We start from the raw sequence: 18785 nt of genomic DNA, 5'->3' as shown, positions 1-18785 counted from the left end.
AAGCCCAAGAACAACATAAAAAAAAAAAAACTGGGGACCAGAATTTGAACCTAGGCAATTTGGCTCGGAAGACCCTGTCTACCAACTTCCCCACTCAGCAGAACACATATAAGTGACAGCTGACATGGTATCAAGGGAATATCGCAAGGGACACAAGAGAAAAAAATAACAAAACATTGAAAGTTACCTAAGTAGTAGATAGTAGTTTTCCCTTCTTTTTTTCACATTTTCTATGATAAGTATAAAACACTTTTAAAAAGTATTTTTTTAGTTGTCAATGGACCTTTAATTGTTCATATGTGGTGCTGAGAATCGAACCCAGTGCCTCACACATGCAAGGCAAGCGCTGTACCACTGAGCCACGATCCCAGCCCAGCATATACACTTTTTGAAACAACTGTGGTAAAATATACACAACCTAAAATGTACTGTTTTAACCATTTTTACAGGTTCAGTGTTGTGCTAAACCATGTTATTCTAATGAGTTAAAATAAATTTAAAAATCTTTATCATGGAGGTTACAACTATACAAAACTATTATTCAGAAATCACAGATGAGAGACAGTCTCGTTTCCAGGACAGCGAGGTTTGGTGTCACTGAAGCAATGCCACGTCCACTCGGTCGCTCACTCGACTGTCTCCCCATGTGGTGACACGGGCTCCCGGTGCCATGCAAACAGGTGAGGGAAGAGTGCCACTAACTGGCACTCAGCTGACCATCCAATGGCCAGCCTCTTGCGTGGACTCCTGAGAGCCCGTGATCTAGACATGGCACCAGTGATCTAATAGCCTCAGGGTGCAGCTCTGAAGGTGACAAGCTTCCTTTCCTTGGACCCTTCTATCCTAGATAAACTTTATGATGTGAAAACTAAGGAACCAGACTGGCCAGAGGCAGAACTCCCTACCTCCCAGCTGTCTTCAAGGTCCTCCTGCTGCACACAGAAGAAAGCAGGAGAGAGAGGCCCAGGAGGCCAGTGTCAGGCACACTGCTGACAAACCGCAAGGCCTTGACATCAGGCCTGTTAACGGCACCTGTGTGGCCCAGATCCTGCACTTCAGGAACGAGAATTCTGTGAGGAAGGAGCTCCGCCTCCTCCTAGCGAAGGCCCTCAAAGCTGTGAAAGTGGCCAGGAGACCCAGTCCACAAGGCTGGTGGCCAGACTCTGGACTTTCAGAAACCTCTATCCATAGCCCTAGGACCTGCTTGGGTGACAAGATCACCTGTAACTCTGTGACACTCCAGAGGGTCACTGCTACCCAAACTCAACTGCAAGGTTTCTTCCAATCAGGTCACCTTGTTAGAGTTCCGTTTAAATGTTAACTATATCCCAAACAAGCAGGTCTTTGCTAGCGTCCACGCTGGCCTCTAGCTTTAAAACAAGCACTGTTTTGGAATATCAACCATCAACCATGACTCAATCACCAGGATGGCGAACTGCCACCCATGCAAGGCATCAAGAGTAATAACACCAAAGGTGGAGGCTACATGCTTAAAGGCCTCTGAGGGCCAGGCAGGAAACATCAAGGAGAACCATGGCAGGTGGTTCCCTCCCACTAATAGGGCAAGGGGTATAGAAGCTCCTCAGCCCCAACTGATTGGTACTAGCACCTCCAGAGACCCTCAGTCAAGAGGGGCCCATAATTCTGATTTTTCCAATGATCAAATCCAGATTTTATGTGAAAGCTCAGATTGCAATTAACAACAACTTCAACTATTTTTAAAACCACTGGGGCTGGGGTTGTGGCTCAGTGGTAGAGTGCTTGCCTAGCACATGTGAGGCACTGGGTTCGATTGTCAGTACCACATAAAAAAATAAAGATATTGTGTCCATTTACAACTGGAAATATTAAAAAAAAAAATTATGGCTCAAATAAGACCAATCTGCAGGCTGCCCTGGCTCTGGGGGTACTAGTTTATAACCTTTGTTTTAAGGGACAGGGAAGAGCCTGGGACAAAGTGCTTCATGGCTACAGAACAGGCACTGCAGGGGATAAAGTGGCTTTTAAAGACCAGCACTAAGGACAAAGCTTCACCAAGTTTTGTACCAGCTAGATGTCACTCAGTCAAAGAGCAACTAAGGAGCCAGAGTTCAAGGCCAAATTCAGCTATAAACTTTACAGAGGAAGAAACAGAACCCAGAGAGGTTATCAGGTGGAGATGGGACTTGAGCCTAGAAAATCAGGCTCCAGAATCTGTGCTCATAACCTCTTGGGTCTCTGATTCTCAAATAAGCACACAATTAATCTGTGTGCTTATTAAACCACATATAAATATGTAGTTTTGCTATCACTATGCAAACCATGAGTGCCACAACTATGCACAGCTCAAAACACTGGTGTTCTTCCCACTCCATGAGAGCCTGCCAGCTGGGAAGGCCGTTTATGACTTTGGTTTGGAATCTCCCAATCCTCTTTTCCGGCAAAGGTGCTGCAGTGCTGCGGATGGAACTCCTGGCCTTGCCCGTGCTAGAGAAGGCTCCATCCCAGACCTCACCCTGGCTTCTAAGTGGGAATGAGCAAGGGCTGATGTGCCTAGAACAGCGTGGGGCAGGGCTCCTGCTGAGAGCAGCCCTCTCCCATGAGCTACTCCAGTGGAGTTCAGGAATCCACATCTGCAGATTCTCTTTTGTTTTCTTAATTTACCTTAAATATTCATGAAGAATTCAGAATTGTTGCACTTTCTAAACTGTTGAAGGAATAAAAAAAAATCTGGAAAATCCTCTCCACTGGACACAGAAGGGGTCTGGGGGTTCCAGCAGTTTGTAAAGCAAAGGAGGAGCCCCAGGGGGGCCTGGAGGGGCACCTGACCCTACCTTGAACAGCTCACTCTGGCTGTTGCTGCACAAGGAGGAGAGGACAAGGTGGGAGCAGGGGAACCAACCAAGAGGCACTACAAATAATCCAGGCCAGCAATAACAGGGGCCTGGTGTAGGGTGGAGGCCAGGTAGGCAGAGAAGCATCAGTTTGAAGCCAACACCAGAGCCATTTTTGTAAGCTGGAACGTTCAAAGAGTAGTACTAGTGTCATATGGTCCACATAATAGGTTCTGGATAAGCCTGGGTGACACAATTGTTCTCCCCACTGAAAAGGAGGAGAAGATGGAACTGGGGCAGATGTTCCATGTATCATGGCATGGCCTGGTACAGGAGGAAGAGGGGAATGGGCTGTGGCTCCAACGGCCAAGTTCCAGGCCTGGCAGGGACACCTCCTGGCTGAATGAGGACAGGAGGGTTATTAAACCTTCCTGAATCTCGATTTCCTACTCTAAAACTATGAATGGCAAAAGCAGCCCCGCATACTCCAGAGACCATACAGGTGATCTGCAGACAACCCACGTCTTGTCAGATCAATGACAGGGCACTGGCTGGCACATGCCAGGGGTCCACAATGCAACTCTCCTGCGCTTGACTTCACAGGCATCAGTGAGAGAGCAAAGCCTCTAGTGCCACTGGTGGAGCCAAGCTGAGGGAGACGGAGAACGAGAGGAACCACCACCACCAGCACTGCAGTCACTCGCTAACTGGTCCAGGGGCTCAGCCCGTCCCCATGACCCAGCGTGGCGAGAAGGCATCCGTCACCCATCACACATCATTCCACAGGTGAGGAAGGTGAGCACAGAGAGGTTAAGGCACCAGCAGAGGGAGGGGCAGAGGAGCAGCTGCAGGGCCACCTGCTGCATCTTAGCGGGAGCTGCTTTCCCAGCTGCCACCAGGGCAATCAGCAGCCATAAATGAGCAGGCTGTGGGGAAGGGAGGGAGAACGCTGGGTGGGGCAGGACAGCTGCAGCTGGAAAGCCACAGTCTTCTCAAGAAATCCTTCCTGGCATCTCTATCACCTACAGGAACCCCCCACCCATTCATCAGCAGCTCTGGCTCACTCGCGCTCTCCCTTCCACTCCCAAGGTGTGTCCAACGATGACCGTCACCACCCTCACACCCAACCCTGCCTAACCAGCCATCAGGGGCCAGTGCCCCCAACACCCCACAGTGTCCCTTCAATCATTGGACAGCCACACTTACACCACACACAGAGTTCCTTCAACTCTCCCGGCTCCTCTCCTCCTCCACCCCAAGCCAGCCTGGGGCGCTGACCACACCTTTCATCTTGTCCCCATGTGGAACTGAGGCTGGGCCTCCCAGCTCCCTCCTGTCCTCTGTCCATGACCTCTCTTCCTTTCCTTCCAGCTGACCACTCGAGTGTTCGCAGCCGGGCATTTCCTTGGCCCGTCAAACCTTGCCAGGGCCAACGCGTCCCTCCTCTTTCTGCATTTCCCAGGGCAGGTCCATTAGCAGGACTGCTATCAGGATGACAGGCGATCGATACCAGGACTCTCTAACCTTTGGTCTTAACTTCTGCAAAACCCCAAATTCAGATTGTACTACAATCTTCCTGTGACCTGACTCCACCTGAGTAGAGGCGGCACTGCCAACTGTGGGGAGCTGACCCCGGCTCGCTCCTCTCCTCGCACACTCCCCTCCAGTCACCACCCGGCTCCTTCCCCACAGTCCATGGAGCACCACTCAGAAGTCAGAGGCTGCCTCAAGGGGACCCCTCAACTTCCTGTTCACAGACTTACCAGCTGCCCACTCTGGACCCACTCTGCTCTCACCTGCTCCGAGAGCTGCACCCTCCACCTCCGCAGTCCCCAGTCCCAACCCCCAGTCTCTGGACGAGGCAGAATCTGACATGCTGTCCACTAGGTCACCACGGCCCACCCACCTGGACCATGACAAAAGCCTCACTGTCCCCCTGTCATCCCTCTTCCCCTGCCTCACGCCCCCCACAGCAGCCAGAGGGACTCCCTCAAAAGGAAAATGACCCCTATGCTCCCCGTGCCACCCACAGTGAATTCAGTCTTGTCTCCAGCCTCCAGGCCCCAAGCCCTGGCTCCTGCCTCCTCTGGCCTCAGGGCGTACCCAGGGCCCCCTCCCTCCCGAGGTGCCCATGGCTGACTCCCTTCAGTTCAGGGCTCAGGGTCACCCCTCAGAGGCCTTCCTCACCTCTGCAAACTGCCACCCTTTCCCACCTGCTGGCGCCTGAATGCCTTTATTTTTTCATTTTACTTTTTTTCTAATCTTTCTTTGGAGTATTTATCACCTCATATGTATCAGCTTATTTATTATCTGTCTTCTGCAGGAGAACTGAAACCATGACAAGACTGTCACACTCACCACCGGATTCGCAAGCTCCTGGTGTCCCCGGGCACCAGGAACTGCCACTCAACACCTGTTAAGGAGACAGTAAATCGTCCTTTCTTTCCTGCGTCATTTAACCTCTCCCTCAAATGACTCCCTTCCAAACGATGTTTTAAAAAGTTCAAGTCTCTTCTACCTTTAAAAACAAGTTGGACAAAACAGAGATCCCCTGAGCACGCCTCCCCTTCACAGAGCTGCAAACCTGGGGCCAGGGTTGCCTGCGCTGGGGCCTCACCTCCCACACACACCCCAGCCCACTCAGGTCTGCCTTTTGCCCACATCATGCCACCAAACAGCTGGAGGGGCAGCCATCAATGATCACCAAACGGCTGGAGGGACAGCCACAACGACCCACATGCCAGCCTGCGACCTCTCCGCCCTGTGCGCCTTCAAACCCGCTTCCCTCCGCGTCCTGCACCTCTGCTCTCCTTGCCCTGCGCTCAGCCTCCTCTACCGACAAGGAGGCTGAGGTCTGGGCCCGGGGCCCCAGCTGCCGCTCCCTGTATACACCCCACAGGCCCTCTGTTTCTGCGGAGGATCTGAGACCACTTTCCAAACCAGCCCAGACTCCCGTGCACACCAGGCGTATGGATCCAGCCACGTCCCACATGCATGGTCCGCGTGGACACGTGCAGGCAACTGCAGCCCGACTCAGATGGTTTCCTCCCTCGCCCCGGCCCATGTGCTCCCCTGCACACCCCCACGCTCAGGAACAGCACCACCGCCACACCTGGGCAAGCTGGGATGCTCCCTGTTGGGCTCTTGCCAATCTGTCACCAGGTTTTCCTAGCTTTACTTTCTAACTAGGTTGGAAATCCATTCATGTTGAGGCCACCGACAGCTTCCTCTAAGATGTTCCAGACACAGCAGCCTAAGTCAGCTTTTCAAAAGTCAAACCTGGCCACCCCGTCCCCTTCTGCTTCAAACCTGTCAGCATCACCCACTGCTTCCGACCTGAAAAATCCAACTCCCCAAGATGACCTCAGAGGCTGCACAGGGGGCTCTGGCCGACCTCTCCCACCTTGTCCTCATACCCGCTCCCTGCACTTCCCTTCTGACCACACGGTGACCTCTTTCAGTCCTCTCTGCCACAGGGTTCTTGCTCAAGCTGTTCCCTTTGCTCAAATACCTCTCACCCCTTCCTATTCCCTTCTTACTCAGTCAGAGCTCAAAACTTCCTCCAAGAAGTCTTCCCCACACCTTTGTCTAGCGTCCTTGCAGGACTAGGTTTCTCTCCCCAGGACCTGCCAGGCCCCTGACCACGCCCATCTCCCCCCACTGGACAGCAGACTCCATCAGAACAGGGCTCTAGTTTGTTCTGTGTCCCCTGCATCGTAGCACCGGAAGTGACACTCAAATAAACACCCTCAGGACGAGGGAGGGCCTGGTTTAGCCAGCAGACGAGGACTATCCACCAAACAACAAAAAGCACCCCGACCACACCCTAGGACTGGGGGGAAACTGACGAATTTTATGTCCCAGCACAAGGAGGCTGTTCTCCCCACACAACTATAAACCTAAGAAAGTATCAAGCTAAAAGGCTTATTTACAACCTAGACAGTAAACCAAAGCAAGCCTCTTACAGGAGGACCACAGAAATGAATCAGCAAACATAAAACTACTTTCCGAGATGACTGAACTGCAGCGAGTCAGTGATTCCTGGCCGGGCGAGCCTGGAGAAGCAGCGAGAACTGAACGCGGCTCCCAGCTGTTCATACGGAAGGCTCCCCCTCCCGCTGGTGGGGCGCACACTCACAGGCTGGCTCTCCTCCACACAGAAGGGCGTGCTGTTCCCCAGCACTGCTTTCCGTCTCCCCCAGACCGAGTCCAGGACAGGGCTCTCCACCCACTCACCCAGCCAGTCGCTGCGCTGGGTCAGCAAGCACAGCACTGGCTAAAAGGGCCAGAAACCAGCCCGAACAGGAGGTGGAGACGGGCGCACCAGCGCCTTCTGTCCGGAAGGAGACTAAGGCCTCTCAACTTCACAGCAGGTCCTTGAGAGGTGCCACGTCTGGGCGGGTGCTTCACTCACCGGTGCACCTGGCCTTCCGCGGTCCTGACGGAGCCCAGCTTTACCATCTCAAGGAACTGAGGCTCAGGGAGGCGACGGTCCTACCCAGGTTCCCAGGCCCACCAGCAGTAAAGCCCCGACTCAATCCTCAGCACACTGCACCAGCCCGATACCCAATAGATACCTTGCCATAATCAGTGACGAACCACGTTTTAGCTGCCGCTTCTAGACAGATGACATCTCCAAACAACCATCACAATGCTTTGCACGCCAGGGTCATCAGCCCTGTTATTTCTCAAGACTTTTACATGAAGTCAGCACTTGCAGACAAAACGTCTGTTCAAAACGCCAGAACTTGCTAAAATTAAAGGCTTATTCTGGGCATTTGAACTTAATTCTTTATTTTATTTGACATGTCAATTTAGAGATTTTTTTATAATTTAAAAAATTTTACACTTAAGGTTTTTCCTCATTTTTAAGAGGTGTGTGTGTGTGCTCTGGAGATAAGAATAGTTTTTCTGAACACAACAAAACTAGAACAGGGGCTGGGGTTGTGGCTCAGAGGCAGAGCGCTTGCCTAGCACCTGTGAGGTGCTGGGTTCCATCCTCAGCACCACATGAGAAACAAATAAATAAACAAAATAGAGTTATAAAACAATAAACTAGAACAACAAAAGTAATATATGGAATGTGATATATATATATATATACACACACACACACACACACACACAATGGAGTATTACTCAGCTTTAAAGAAGAAAGAAATTCTGGCATTTGCTGGATGGAGTTAGAGAATATCATGCTGAGTGAAATAAGCCAATTCCAAAAGACCAAAGGCTGAATGCTTCCTCTGATATGTGGAAGCTAATTCACAACAAGGGGTGAGGGGAGAGGGAAGTTACTTTAGATCAGGTAGAGGGGAGTGAAGGCGGGAGGGCGGGCAGGAAGGACAGCAGAGTGAAGCAGCGTCATTGCCTAGGTACGTGGATGCCTGCAGACGGACGGGAGCCTGCAACATGCACAGCCAGGAAAATGAGAGCCCACTCTGGGTATGAGCGATCAAAAGGGTAAGTGCGTTCTACCGTCATGCACGGCGATTCAGAACAAATACAAAAATCTTTTTAATTTTACTAGGGAAAAAAAGTAACATACGGAGAAGCAAGCAATGTGTCACAGTGTAAATGATGTGCGCCGTGCTGGGGACAGGGCTGAACTACACCCGCAGATTCTGGAACGGCTCCCAACAGGCTCTCCTCACAGCAGAGGGGCCTGGGGGAGAGCCGCCCGGTCACCTCGCCGCCTGGCACGCAGAGGCTCCAGGCTGGCTTTCAAGCGAAGCCCTCGCAACCACACTGAATCCCAGGGCCACCGAGCAGCAGGCCTCGGGCCTGCGGTCGGCAGACTCCTGACCCTGGCTGCCCTCCCCACCTGGCAGCCCCCTGACCTGGGCGAGCGACGTCCCCGGCCTTGTCTCCCTGCGGACGCGCCCCAAGCAGACAGACCCACAGAACCAAGGAGCTGAGCCAGAAACCGTGCCCGAGCGAGCGCCGGGCAGCCGTCCTGCCCTTGGTCCCCGCATGGGAGTGAACCCAGCACCTGAGGAGGTTTTCAGATGGCTGAGTCTCGGAGCTCAGCCAGAAAAGGGCCCCTGAAACGCCCGACAGCCCGCCACACACTCCGCTGCCGCTGGCGAACTTACTTGGCTTCTCAGGGCTTCGAAGGGACGACGACGAGAAGAAGAACTGGACTAAAGCACACGGCACTGAGCCTGTGGCTGGGAAGTCTCTGGTTCTGGTGCCACACAGATGCCACACGGGCACCACACAACCCAAATGACACCACACAACCTAAATGTCACACAATGTCACAGACACCACACAACCAAATGTCACAGACGCCATGCAGGCGTCACACAACCCAATGTCACAGACGTCACACAACCAAATGCCAGACACTACACAGGCGTCACACAACCCAAACTTCACAGACACCACAGGCGTCACACAACCAAACACCAGATACCACACAGACGTCACACAACCCAAACGTCACAGACATCACAGGCGTCACACAACCAAACACCAGATACCACACAGACGTCACACAACCCAAACGTCACAGACATCACAGGCGTCACACAACCAAACGCCAGATACCACATAGATGTCACACAACCCAAACGTCACAGACACCACGGGCATCACACAACCTAAATGTCACACAATGTCACAGACACCACACAACCAAATGTCACAGACGCCACACAGGCGTCACACAACCCAATGTCACAGACGTCACACAACCAAATGCCAGACACTACACGGGCGTCACACAACTCAAACTTCACAGACACCACAGGCGTCACACAACCAAACGCCAGATACCACACAGACGTCACACAACCCAAACGTCACAGACACCACAGGCGTCACACAACTCAAACATCACAGATGTCACACAGACACCACACAGACACACAACCACAAATGCAGTCACTCGATTCCACATGGATACATGAAACATACACATCTGGACTATTTGCCCCAACACGTCAGGGATGTGAATCACTAAGCAAGACATCGCGCCCCTCATCATAGTCACATATGACAAGAGGACTGCTAGAAAGATTCAACTCATTTTTTTTTTTTTTTTGCAGTAATGGGACTGAAGCCAGAGGTGCTCTATCACTGCGCTACGGCCCAACCCCTGCCCCTCGACCCTGCTTTTAATTATTGCTTTTGACATGAGGTCTCACTAAGTTGCTGAGGCTGGCCTGGAACTTGGAATCCTCCTGCCTCAGCCTCCCAAGCTGTTAGGATTACAGGCATGTTACCAATACTCCTGGCCTAATTCCCTTAAACTGTATATAAATTTTTCTATATTGAATTTAAAAACACATATTTTTTTTTTTTTTTTTTGGTCAAGCCTCCAAATTCCATATAGTTTAAGAGCAGAAACATAACTTAAAGAGACAACATGGGGGGAAAATGGTCTTCAGTAAGATCATTATAAAAGGCCAGGTTTAAGAAAGTAATTATCATCCCCAAAAGAAGGCTGAAAGTTTCAAGATCATTAACATATATCAAAGTGAAGAGCGTCAATGCCTGTGGTGTAATAAACACTTTCACAAGTTCTCCTGATCTCTTCAGATAAAGGTAGAAAGACACCGTCCCCTACTTGGATGGTCACCTATCTGTACATTTGGTATTTAGACCAGACGAATCACTGAGATTCCTGCTGGCCTGTTTCATCCTGATTATCACTGTTTTTACAAGGGACAACTCCTGTCCTCATTGAGCTCAGCAAGTTAGCACTACAGGAAACAGCCCTTTGGTCATGTAGTTACCTTCTTATTTACTGCATCTACAGACCAAACAGAGGAACAGGCCATTCCCGAAGAACCAACTGCAGTTAAGAACAAGACAGAGCACTTGTAGTTTTTGTGGTTTGTTGAAGTTTAAAATAATCATGACAGCAGCATCCACTGAATGCCTAATACACACCAAGCTCTTTGTATGTTAATGAACTTAATCTTTATAGTAACCCTATGAGGAACTTCTGAGATTAGGCAACCTGCCCAGGATCACAGACACGCAAGTGGATGTCAGGGGATTCACCTGAGTCCCAGAGGTCAAGCTTCTATCCTCTAACATCCACAGGCCACAGGCCACAGGCCCTGCAGCCCTGGTCCCCTCCCTCAATCTGAGAAACTGTTTCCTGTGAAATACTCTATCATCCAAGCATTTCAACCCTGAGTGGTCACCAACAGTTCCTCTAATCAAAATTAATGACAATCTACACAGTAATCTCCAAAATACTAACCACTTTACAACACTTTTTACATATCGGCTTATTTCAGCTATTTTCCCAAATTTCTTCTCTTAAATGGGACTACTGGACACAAGACTGGGCCTCAAGAGGCCAAGTGAAACATCACCATGTCCTCTGTGATATTTTCCACTGTTTATAAGGCAGTCATTTTTTTTTTATCCGCACCCCCACTTCCTTTTCCCCCAGTGCTGGGGATTAAGCCCAGAGCCTCACACGTGCCAGGCAAGCCCTCTACCACTGAGCCACATCCCCAGTCCCACGTGTAAACAGCAATGACGCATGGCTACTCTGTTAAGAGACGACCACTTTAAGTCAACACTCTGTACAGGCTCCCTACGGCTCTTCCTCTGCTCCAGCACATGCTGGCTCATCCTCATTAACGGTTAACGACCTGCCTCCACGCCAATCTGTTAGTCCTATGACCTGTAACCAGACTACTTCCATCTGGGTCATTGTCTACAATTCGGTACTAAAATACTTAAAATATGCACCTACCATATTGGTAGAGAAAATGTAAACTTCTGAACAAAAAAATATGATCCCAAAATATGTAATAAACTCTCAATGTTATGGACCTTTAAGGTCTGCAGGACAATTTTATAAGTAAGTTCCAAAATGTGACGTACAATTTTGTGAAAATTTTATGTTAAGAAGATATCTGGGGGCTGTGGTTGTGGTTCAGAGGCCCTGGGTTCGATACTCAGCAGCACATAAAAATAAAATACAGGTATTGTGTCCACATTCAACTAAAAATAAATATATATTTTAAAAAAAGAAGATATCTGAAGGAGAATGAATTTTTTTTTTCTGCAAAAATAACTATTTTGAAATGTTCACAACACTCTTAAAGTGATGTTGAAACAGCAGAGTCCAGGCAGATTCAGTGTGGAATTATAAATACCAGGCCTCCACCAAAGAAACACACACTCCGTCATGCTTATCCTACTTTCCTGATAAAATAACACGCAACAGTTAGCCTTAGCAGTTGGAACAGTAAAGCCCCTCCATCCCCACCCCAGTACTGGGGACTGAACTCTGGGACACTGTACCACTGAGATACAGCCACAGCCCTTTTTATTTGGAGACAGGGTCTTGCTCTGTTGGAGGCTGGCCTTGAACTTGCAATCCTTCTGCCTGGTCTCCTAAGTTGCTGGGATCACAGGCATGTGCCACTGTGCCCAGCTGAAAACAGAAAAGCCTTAAAAATCTAAATCTTAGTAAATTCCTTCCACCCGATCATGAATTTCACGAGACTAGCAACTCTTTCCGGATTATCTAAGCAACAATGACCTTCACATTAATCGGTTTTTGATCCTTGAGGGAGTCTTAGATCCTTTTGATGAAAGCTGTGAACCTTCTTCCCAGAGTTGCAAAGTTCACAAGCCAATCTCTAGGTCCCAGAGAACTCTGTTCTATAACTCGCACAAAACGAAGGAGAACATGATGGCAATCTCAGACTCCAACAGAAAACCAACCTTTCCACTTACTCAATTTGTAGGGAAAACAAGCCTTTTTAAAGATTCCAAACCAAAGGCATTAGGGTGGTGAATTAGTTTGAAGGCAGCTCTGATCAAATGTATTGATCCTCTCCACCCAGAACTTTCTCCTGAAACTTCACATGGTGGATTCTTCTTGCCTTTCAATCTTCAGCTCAAATGTCACATCCTCAGAAAAAAATTACTTTCTGACCACCCTATCTAAAGCAATCCTCAGCCCTCTTTTTAAACACTTCTTGTTCTTTTACTTTCACAATGGTACTTATTAGTATTCAAAACTGCCTCATTTTATTTTCTTCTTTTGACTGCTCTATTCGAGTATAAGCGCCACAAGGGCAAGGACTTTTTCTTGTTCCTCATTGAATCCTCAGTGCCTGCCATAGTGCCTGGTACATAGCGGGCATTTGGTACATAAAAGATAGGAGACTGATGCTGGTGTCAATTATAGAGCTTTTAACTAATTACAAGTTGGATTTCTTTCTCTCCTTCCAGTCTGCAGGTCCATTCAACCATCAAATATTTATCTAGCACCTACTGTGTGTCGGGACACTGCTGCAGGTGCAAGGAAGACAGTGGTGAATTTCAGATAAGTATTTTTGCTCTGTATCCCCCATATTTAGGGGACTGCCCAGAATAAGCAGATGTCTCGCACACTATCGCGCTGGGAGGGTACACATCACCCTCAACATGCCTTCCTGAGGGAAAGAGCTAAGGGAAATCCCAAATGGGGGAAAACATTCTCCAATTGGGCACTTCCAACGCAAGTACCGGGGCTTCCCGACACCGGCTGGGCAGCTCTTCCCCCTGTTCTGCTCACGTGGGGAACCTGAACCAGCAGAGCCAGGTAAAGAAAAAACTTAGGGCAAGGACAACTGCTTCTGAGAACTTGGAGGTGGTGAGGCCAGGAACCAGGAAACAACCACAGGGCGTCGTGGCAAAAGCCCTGAGCGTGGAGGCTGGAAAACCAGCCCTGGCTGTCACCAACTTGCTAGGTGACCTTGGGCCAGTCCCGCGCTGCCCGGCCATCCGTTCCCCCGGGGACACCAAGGGAGGCGGCCGGGAGGGTGGGATTTGGGGTCGCGGGGGAGCGGGGGCCAGGAGGCCCGGCCGGGTAACGGCCGGCGTGGGGAGGCCGGCGCGGGGCCGGGCCGGGGCGGCTCACCCACCGAGCGCCACCTGGCAGGCCCTGCGCAGCTGGGAGTGCTGGGGCCGCTTCACCTCCTTGTCGGCTAGGATCTTCTCCAGGGCCCGGGACACGAACATGCTCTTGGTCTGGCTCTCCTGCATGGCCCCGGCCCGGCGGGGGCTGGCAGCCCCGCGAGCGGGCGGCGCGAGCGAGCGGACCAGCGAGGCTGCGGGCCCGGCGTCCCGGCCGGCACCGGCCGCGTCCGTGCGCACCGCCCCGTCAGGAAGCGACGCCGCGGCCCCACGGCGCCGCCATGTTGGAGCGCGTCACGTGACCACGTGACTAGCGGGGCCGGCGGCCGCCGCGCGTCCCTCGACCCCGTGACCCGGAGGGGCGGGGCCTGCGCGGGGCGGGGCCGGGGAGGAGGGTGAGCACGTGGGCGAAGGGAAGCTGGCGAAGCGGGGAGGCCGGGTGCGGGCTGACGGGTGAGCCGGGGGCGGGGCCGCGCGCTGCGGACGAGGGAAGGAGGAGTGGGGAAGAGAGAATCGGCGACAGGGCAGAGGCGGCGGGCAGGGAGCGGGCGCAAGGGGCGGCGATGGGGAGGGGGAGGAGGCCCGCCGAGGGCCGGGCAGTGGCGGTGGAGGCCAGCGAGCCGACGAAGGGAGGGCGAGAACCCGGAGAGGCGGAGGAGGAGAGCGAGGGAGCGGGAGAGGCGCCGGGAGGCAGGAGGCGCAGGCGGCGGGGAAGGAGCGGGAGGGCGTGCGGCAGGAGGCGGAGGGCAGGCGGTGTGCTCGTGGACACGCCTCACGGCGGCATTTCCCGGGCCGGTCTGGTCTGCGGGCCGCGCTGCCGGGCGGACTCGCCCCTTCTGAGGTTTGGCGAGGGTGCTGGTCCATTTCCATACACCCGAGGTTCCTGGCAGTGCAGTGGGCGAGAGAGGGGGCGTTGGTGCATTTGACGGGAGGAAGACACTGACCAAAATGGCCAGGGTGACATCCTGCAGAGTGAAGAAGACTGGCCCCAGACCCCTTCCTCTCACACCACCGCCTCCCCACAGGCAGCCTTGCTGTTGGGTCACTCAAGGACAGACTTTCTTGGACATAGAGAGAAATCCCCTCATAGGCGCGTGCAGGTGCTGGGCCACAGCTCCAGGTCCTTGGGCGGCCTTCCCCAGCCACCTTGCCTTCCCTCGTTGGTGTTTTCCACTCGCTGACCTTTTGCCCTTGTGGATTCCTTTGTGGAGTGACGGTGAGCCTGCGGAGGGGGGCGCTGTGTCCCCAGGGTCTGATCCAGAACCTGGTGGAAAGTTTCATGGCCATAAATTCCAGAAGCGCCATTGGGTTTTGTTTTGTTTTGTTTTTGCGGTGCTGGGGATTTGAACCCAGGGCCTTGTGCTTTCGAGGCGAGCACTCTACCAACTGAGCTATGTCCCCAGCCCCACCATTGGGTTTTAATATGCATTGCAGCTCCTCCCAACGTGGGGTGGAGTCTTCCTTCATCCCCTGGCCCAGAGCTAGCCTGTGACCCCTTGACCAACAGAGTGGAGAGGAGTGAGGCTGCCTGTGTTTCAGAGCCTGGGCATCAAGAGGCCTGGACCACTCCTTGGTTGGCCCTGGGAATGCTGCATGATGCAGAAACTGTCCTGGAAGAAAACCCTCAGGGACAGCTCAATGTCCACAGCTCCTCCAACCAGGTCCAGTCCCCAGTCAACCCACAGCTGAATACAGCAGCATGAGAGACCCAAGTGAGACCAGTAGAACTGCCCGGACAACTCATAAAATAGTGGACAACAACAAATCATTGAGATTTTAAGCCTCTGCATTTTGGGGTAGCTTGTTACATAGCAGATCACAGACATCCCCCTACATTCTTGTGTATCCAACGAGTGAATGAATGAGTGAGAGAGCGCGTGTGTGTAATTCTCAAAATTACCTTGCAATCATTGAGTGACCAGTTTTGAACAATGTCCCGCAACAAGGTCAGAGCAAGTCAGCCCCCTGCCGAACACCCAGCAGTGATTTCCATTGCCCTTGGGACTGAGTGTAGGTGTCAGCCCAGCAAGGAGAGGTTGGGGTCCTGCTTGTATCTCCCACCTCAGCTCCTCCCACCCCCTCCTCGGGATCCTCGGGCCACTCTGGATTCCTTTTGTCCCATCCAGGGTTTGGCTTACATCTTTCTGTGCCTCTGGGTCAGTACTTCTCCATGAAGGCATTTTGAAATTTTGTGGGGAGAATGTTTTAATTGGCATAACAGGGAGTAGGGATGCTAGACAACACCCCACACAACGCTGGATAGTCCCATCTAGCAAAAGGGCACGTGGCTACACATTCCTGGAAGTGAAAAGCCAGTGGGTGACTGCTCAGCCCAGACCTTGAATCTATCTGGCAGGTAAACAAAGAAATCAGCCAGGCACACCAGCACACACCTGTAATCCCAGCAGCTCAGGAGACTGAGGCAGGAGGATCTCAAGTTCAACTTATCGAGACCCCGTCTGTATATTATACACACACACACACACACACACGCATAAACATGTAAAATATATTGGACCATAGATATGGCTCAATGCCCCTGGGTTCAATCCCTGGTACCAAAATAAATAAACATAAAGAATCTTTGCACTGTTTTTTTGTTTTGTTTTGTTTTGCGGTACTGGGGATCAAACTCAGGGTCTTTTGCTTGTGAGGCAAGCACTTTTACCAGCTGAGCTATCTCCCCCCAGCCCACCCTTTGCACTGTTTTAATGTTACTAAATTTCAGCCAGATGTGGCAGGGCTTATCTATAATCCTAGCAGATTGGGAGGCTGAGGCGGGAGGATCTTAAGTTTGAGGCCAGCCCCAGAAACTTAATGAGACCCTGTTTCAAAATGAAAAATAAAAAGACCTAGCGGTGTAGCTCAGTGTAGAGTGACCCTGGGTTCAAAACCTAGTACCAAAACCAAAAACGAACCTGTTTTTCAGAAATGCAACTCTCACAGTAACTCAGGGAAAAATGCACTCTGTGCTGGAACCTCACCAAACGCTGTTTGCCATTTGAAGCCCACAGCACCGTTGTTCCTGCCAGCTTCAGCATCTGAGTGGCCACAGGGCCGCCCTGGTCAGCCTGCACTTGTAGCCCCCACTTTCGAGGGGACTCTGCTCTTGGCTTCCAGCGTTGGATGCTTCCTGCTACGTTCTGGTGTGATTGTGCCTGAGCATTATCTATTGAAATAAAATTAGTAACATACATCCCTCTCCTTTTTTTTCCTCTTTCTTAGGTTGTTATCTTTTATTAAACCTGTGTGTGGGAAGATTTTATTATCTCTGAACTTCATTTCAGAATAGTTACCAAAGGCCTTTATTTACTTAAAAGGGGGGGGGGGGTGCATGAGGTGTCTCTGAGGTTGAACACACTGTCCCCTCCCCACTGCGCTGCTCTTGGCTCACTGTCCCCACAAGCGGGTCCTTACCCATCTCCCATCTTCCCCCTCCTGCTCCACCTGCTTCCACACATCTTGATTTATTTCATAATTGCATTAATCTGGAAGGGTGGTGGTATTTATCTGTGCATTCGTTATCTACAACCACGTAACCAGTGACGCGAACCCCGGTTGTTTCCAGGAGAGCATTGATTATCTCAGTTTCTGTTGGTCAGGAATCGGGGAGCCCTGTGTACTACGTGTGGGGCGTGGCCTGGCACGGGATCCCCTCTGAGATGGCAGCCCGCGTGCACTCTGGGGCTGCCAGCACTGACGGTTCCGCTGGGGCCGGAGGATCGACTTTGTAGAGGCCGCTCATGGCACTGGTAGAAGGTGCTGGTCCCTCCCCTGTCCACGGAGCCGGATGAGTGTGATCGGGATGTGGCAGCTGGGTTTTCTCATGGTGAGTGACCGGACAGAGAGAGAAGGAGGGGAGCGGGGAGGGGACTGGCTGTAGACAGCAGCAGCTTTTTTTTTTTTTTTTGCTTCATCTTTGAAGTAGCTCACCATGCATGATCAGAAGTGCCCGTTTGGCAGCTCGAATGCCGTGGTGGGTATAAAACGTTGGCGATGGAGTCTTCGAGTCGTGAATGGTGTTTGATAAAAGTTTCGTGTCTTGCCTGGATGTCCACCTGGCATTAGCAGTTAGAGACGGAATCCGGCCCACGCTCAGGAGGGGAAGTGTCGGCTCCGTGTTAGTTGGACAGGCACCAGCCCTGCTGTGCTAGCGCACCTGGTCTTCCCGGGTGGGGCGGGGATTCCCTGAGTGCAGAGGCTGGCTGTCATGTTCACAGCTCTGCTTAGAACATGTAGTAGGTGCTAGGTAATTGCTTGTGGTGTGGATGGATGGAGCGGCTCTGTCGAGCTCTGTGAAACTAAATACTGAATCAGCTGGTATGTGGGGGCAACTTCCATTTCATGGTAGGCACAGCAGTGGTCCCCACAGATGCCACAGCTCAAGCCACCCATCACCCTTCCAGCAAAAAGGATGAAGAGACAGTGTCTGTACTCTTCTCCCGTGAGTAACAGAAACTCAGTTTAGTGCTGAGTACATAACAACCTAGAATAAGGACCATGTATTTCACCCCCTCTTGGGGGGTTTTGTGGCCATGTGACTAAGTTCTAGCTGAGTGGATGCAAGCTATAGGAAGTACTTTTTATCTCCTCTTCCTTGGTTCTGCTGACTGGAATGCAGACTAAATGGCTGGAGCTCCAGCAGCAATTGTTGTTCTAAAACTTTGCCCTCTCCTTGCTGCTCCCACCTCTAGCGTGGGTGGACTTTGGGCTATGTGTAGATAATGACTTCTCTGATTTTGGTGGCCTGCTTCTGCTTGGCCTGGGGCCAGAACCCCGTCTGGGTCTGCCCTCCTCTCCCCTGGTCAGGCCACTCCTGTTTCAACTTTCCTTGACTCTGTCCCGGTGCAGGGCGTGGTCTCCGGCTCTCCTCTTCCTGCCTCTTCTGTTCCTGCTGCATGTATCTTGTGACTGTGTCTGTTGTCTGTCTACCTCTCCCTCCTGATTCTGTTTTGTCCCTATTTCTTTCTCTCTGTCCTCTTTTTGAGTCTCTGTTCCTGTGGCCCTGTGTCCCCATGTCCCGGTCTCTGTTCTCTGTCTGTTTCTCTATCTCTCCTCCTTGAGGGTGACCCTATGCAGAGTATAAAAATA

General features: G+C 51.6%; 1 protein-coding gene across 2 annotated transcripts in view; it reads right to left on the bottom strand.

The window, feature by feature from the left end:
• The window catches only part of ARFGEF2 (ARF guanine nucleotide exchange factor 2), an 84986-nt gene extending 70998 nt beyond the window's left edge, over positions 1–13988 (bottom strand). Inside the window, exon 1 of one of the 2 annotated variants that reach the window (XM_079128829.1) lies at positions 13703–13988. In XM_079128829.1, the coding sequence (XP_078984955.1) occupies positions 13703–13823 (121 nt within the window). In that variant the 5' untranslated portion in view covers positions 13824–13988. The remainder of the gene's footprint in view (positions 1–13702) is intronic. The other variant, XM_079128828.1, reaches the window with a different exon arrangement.
• Positions 13989–18785: the final 4797 nt, after the last annotated feature.

Source organism: Sciurus vulgaris (assembly GCF_902686455.1).
Source record: "Sciurus vulgaris genome assembly, chromosome: 2".
NCBI lineage: Eukaryota > Metazoa > Chordata > Mammalia > Rodentia > Sciuridae > Sciurus > Sciurus vulgaris.
Note: the sequence above shows the minus strand (reverse complement) of the source record. Positions and strands in the feature narration are given on the sequence as shown.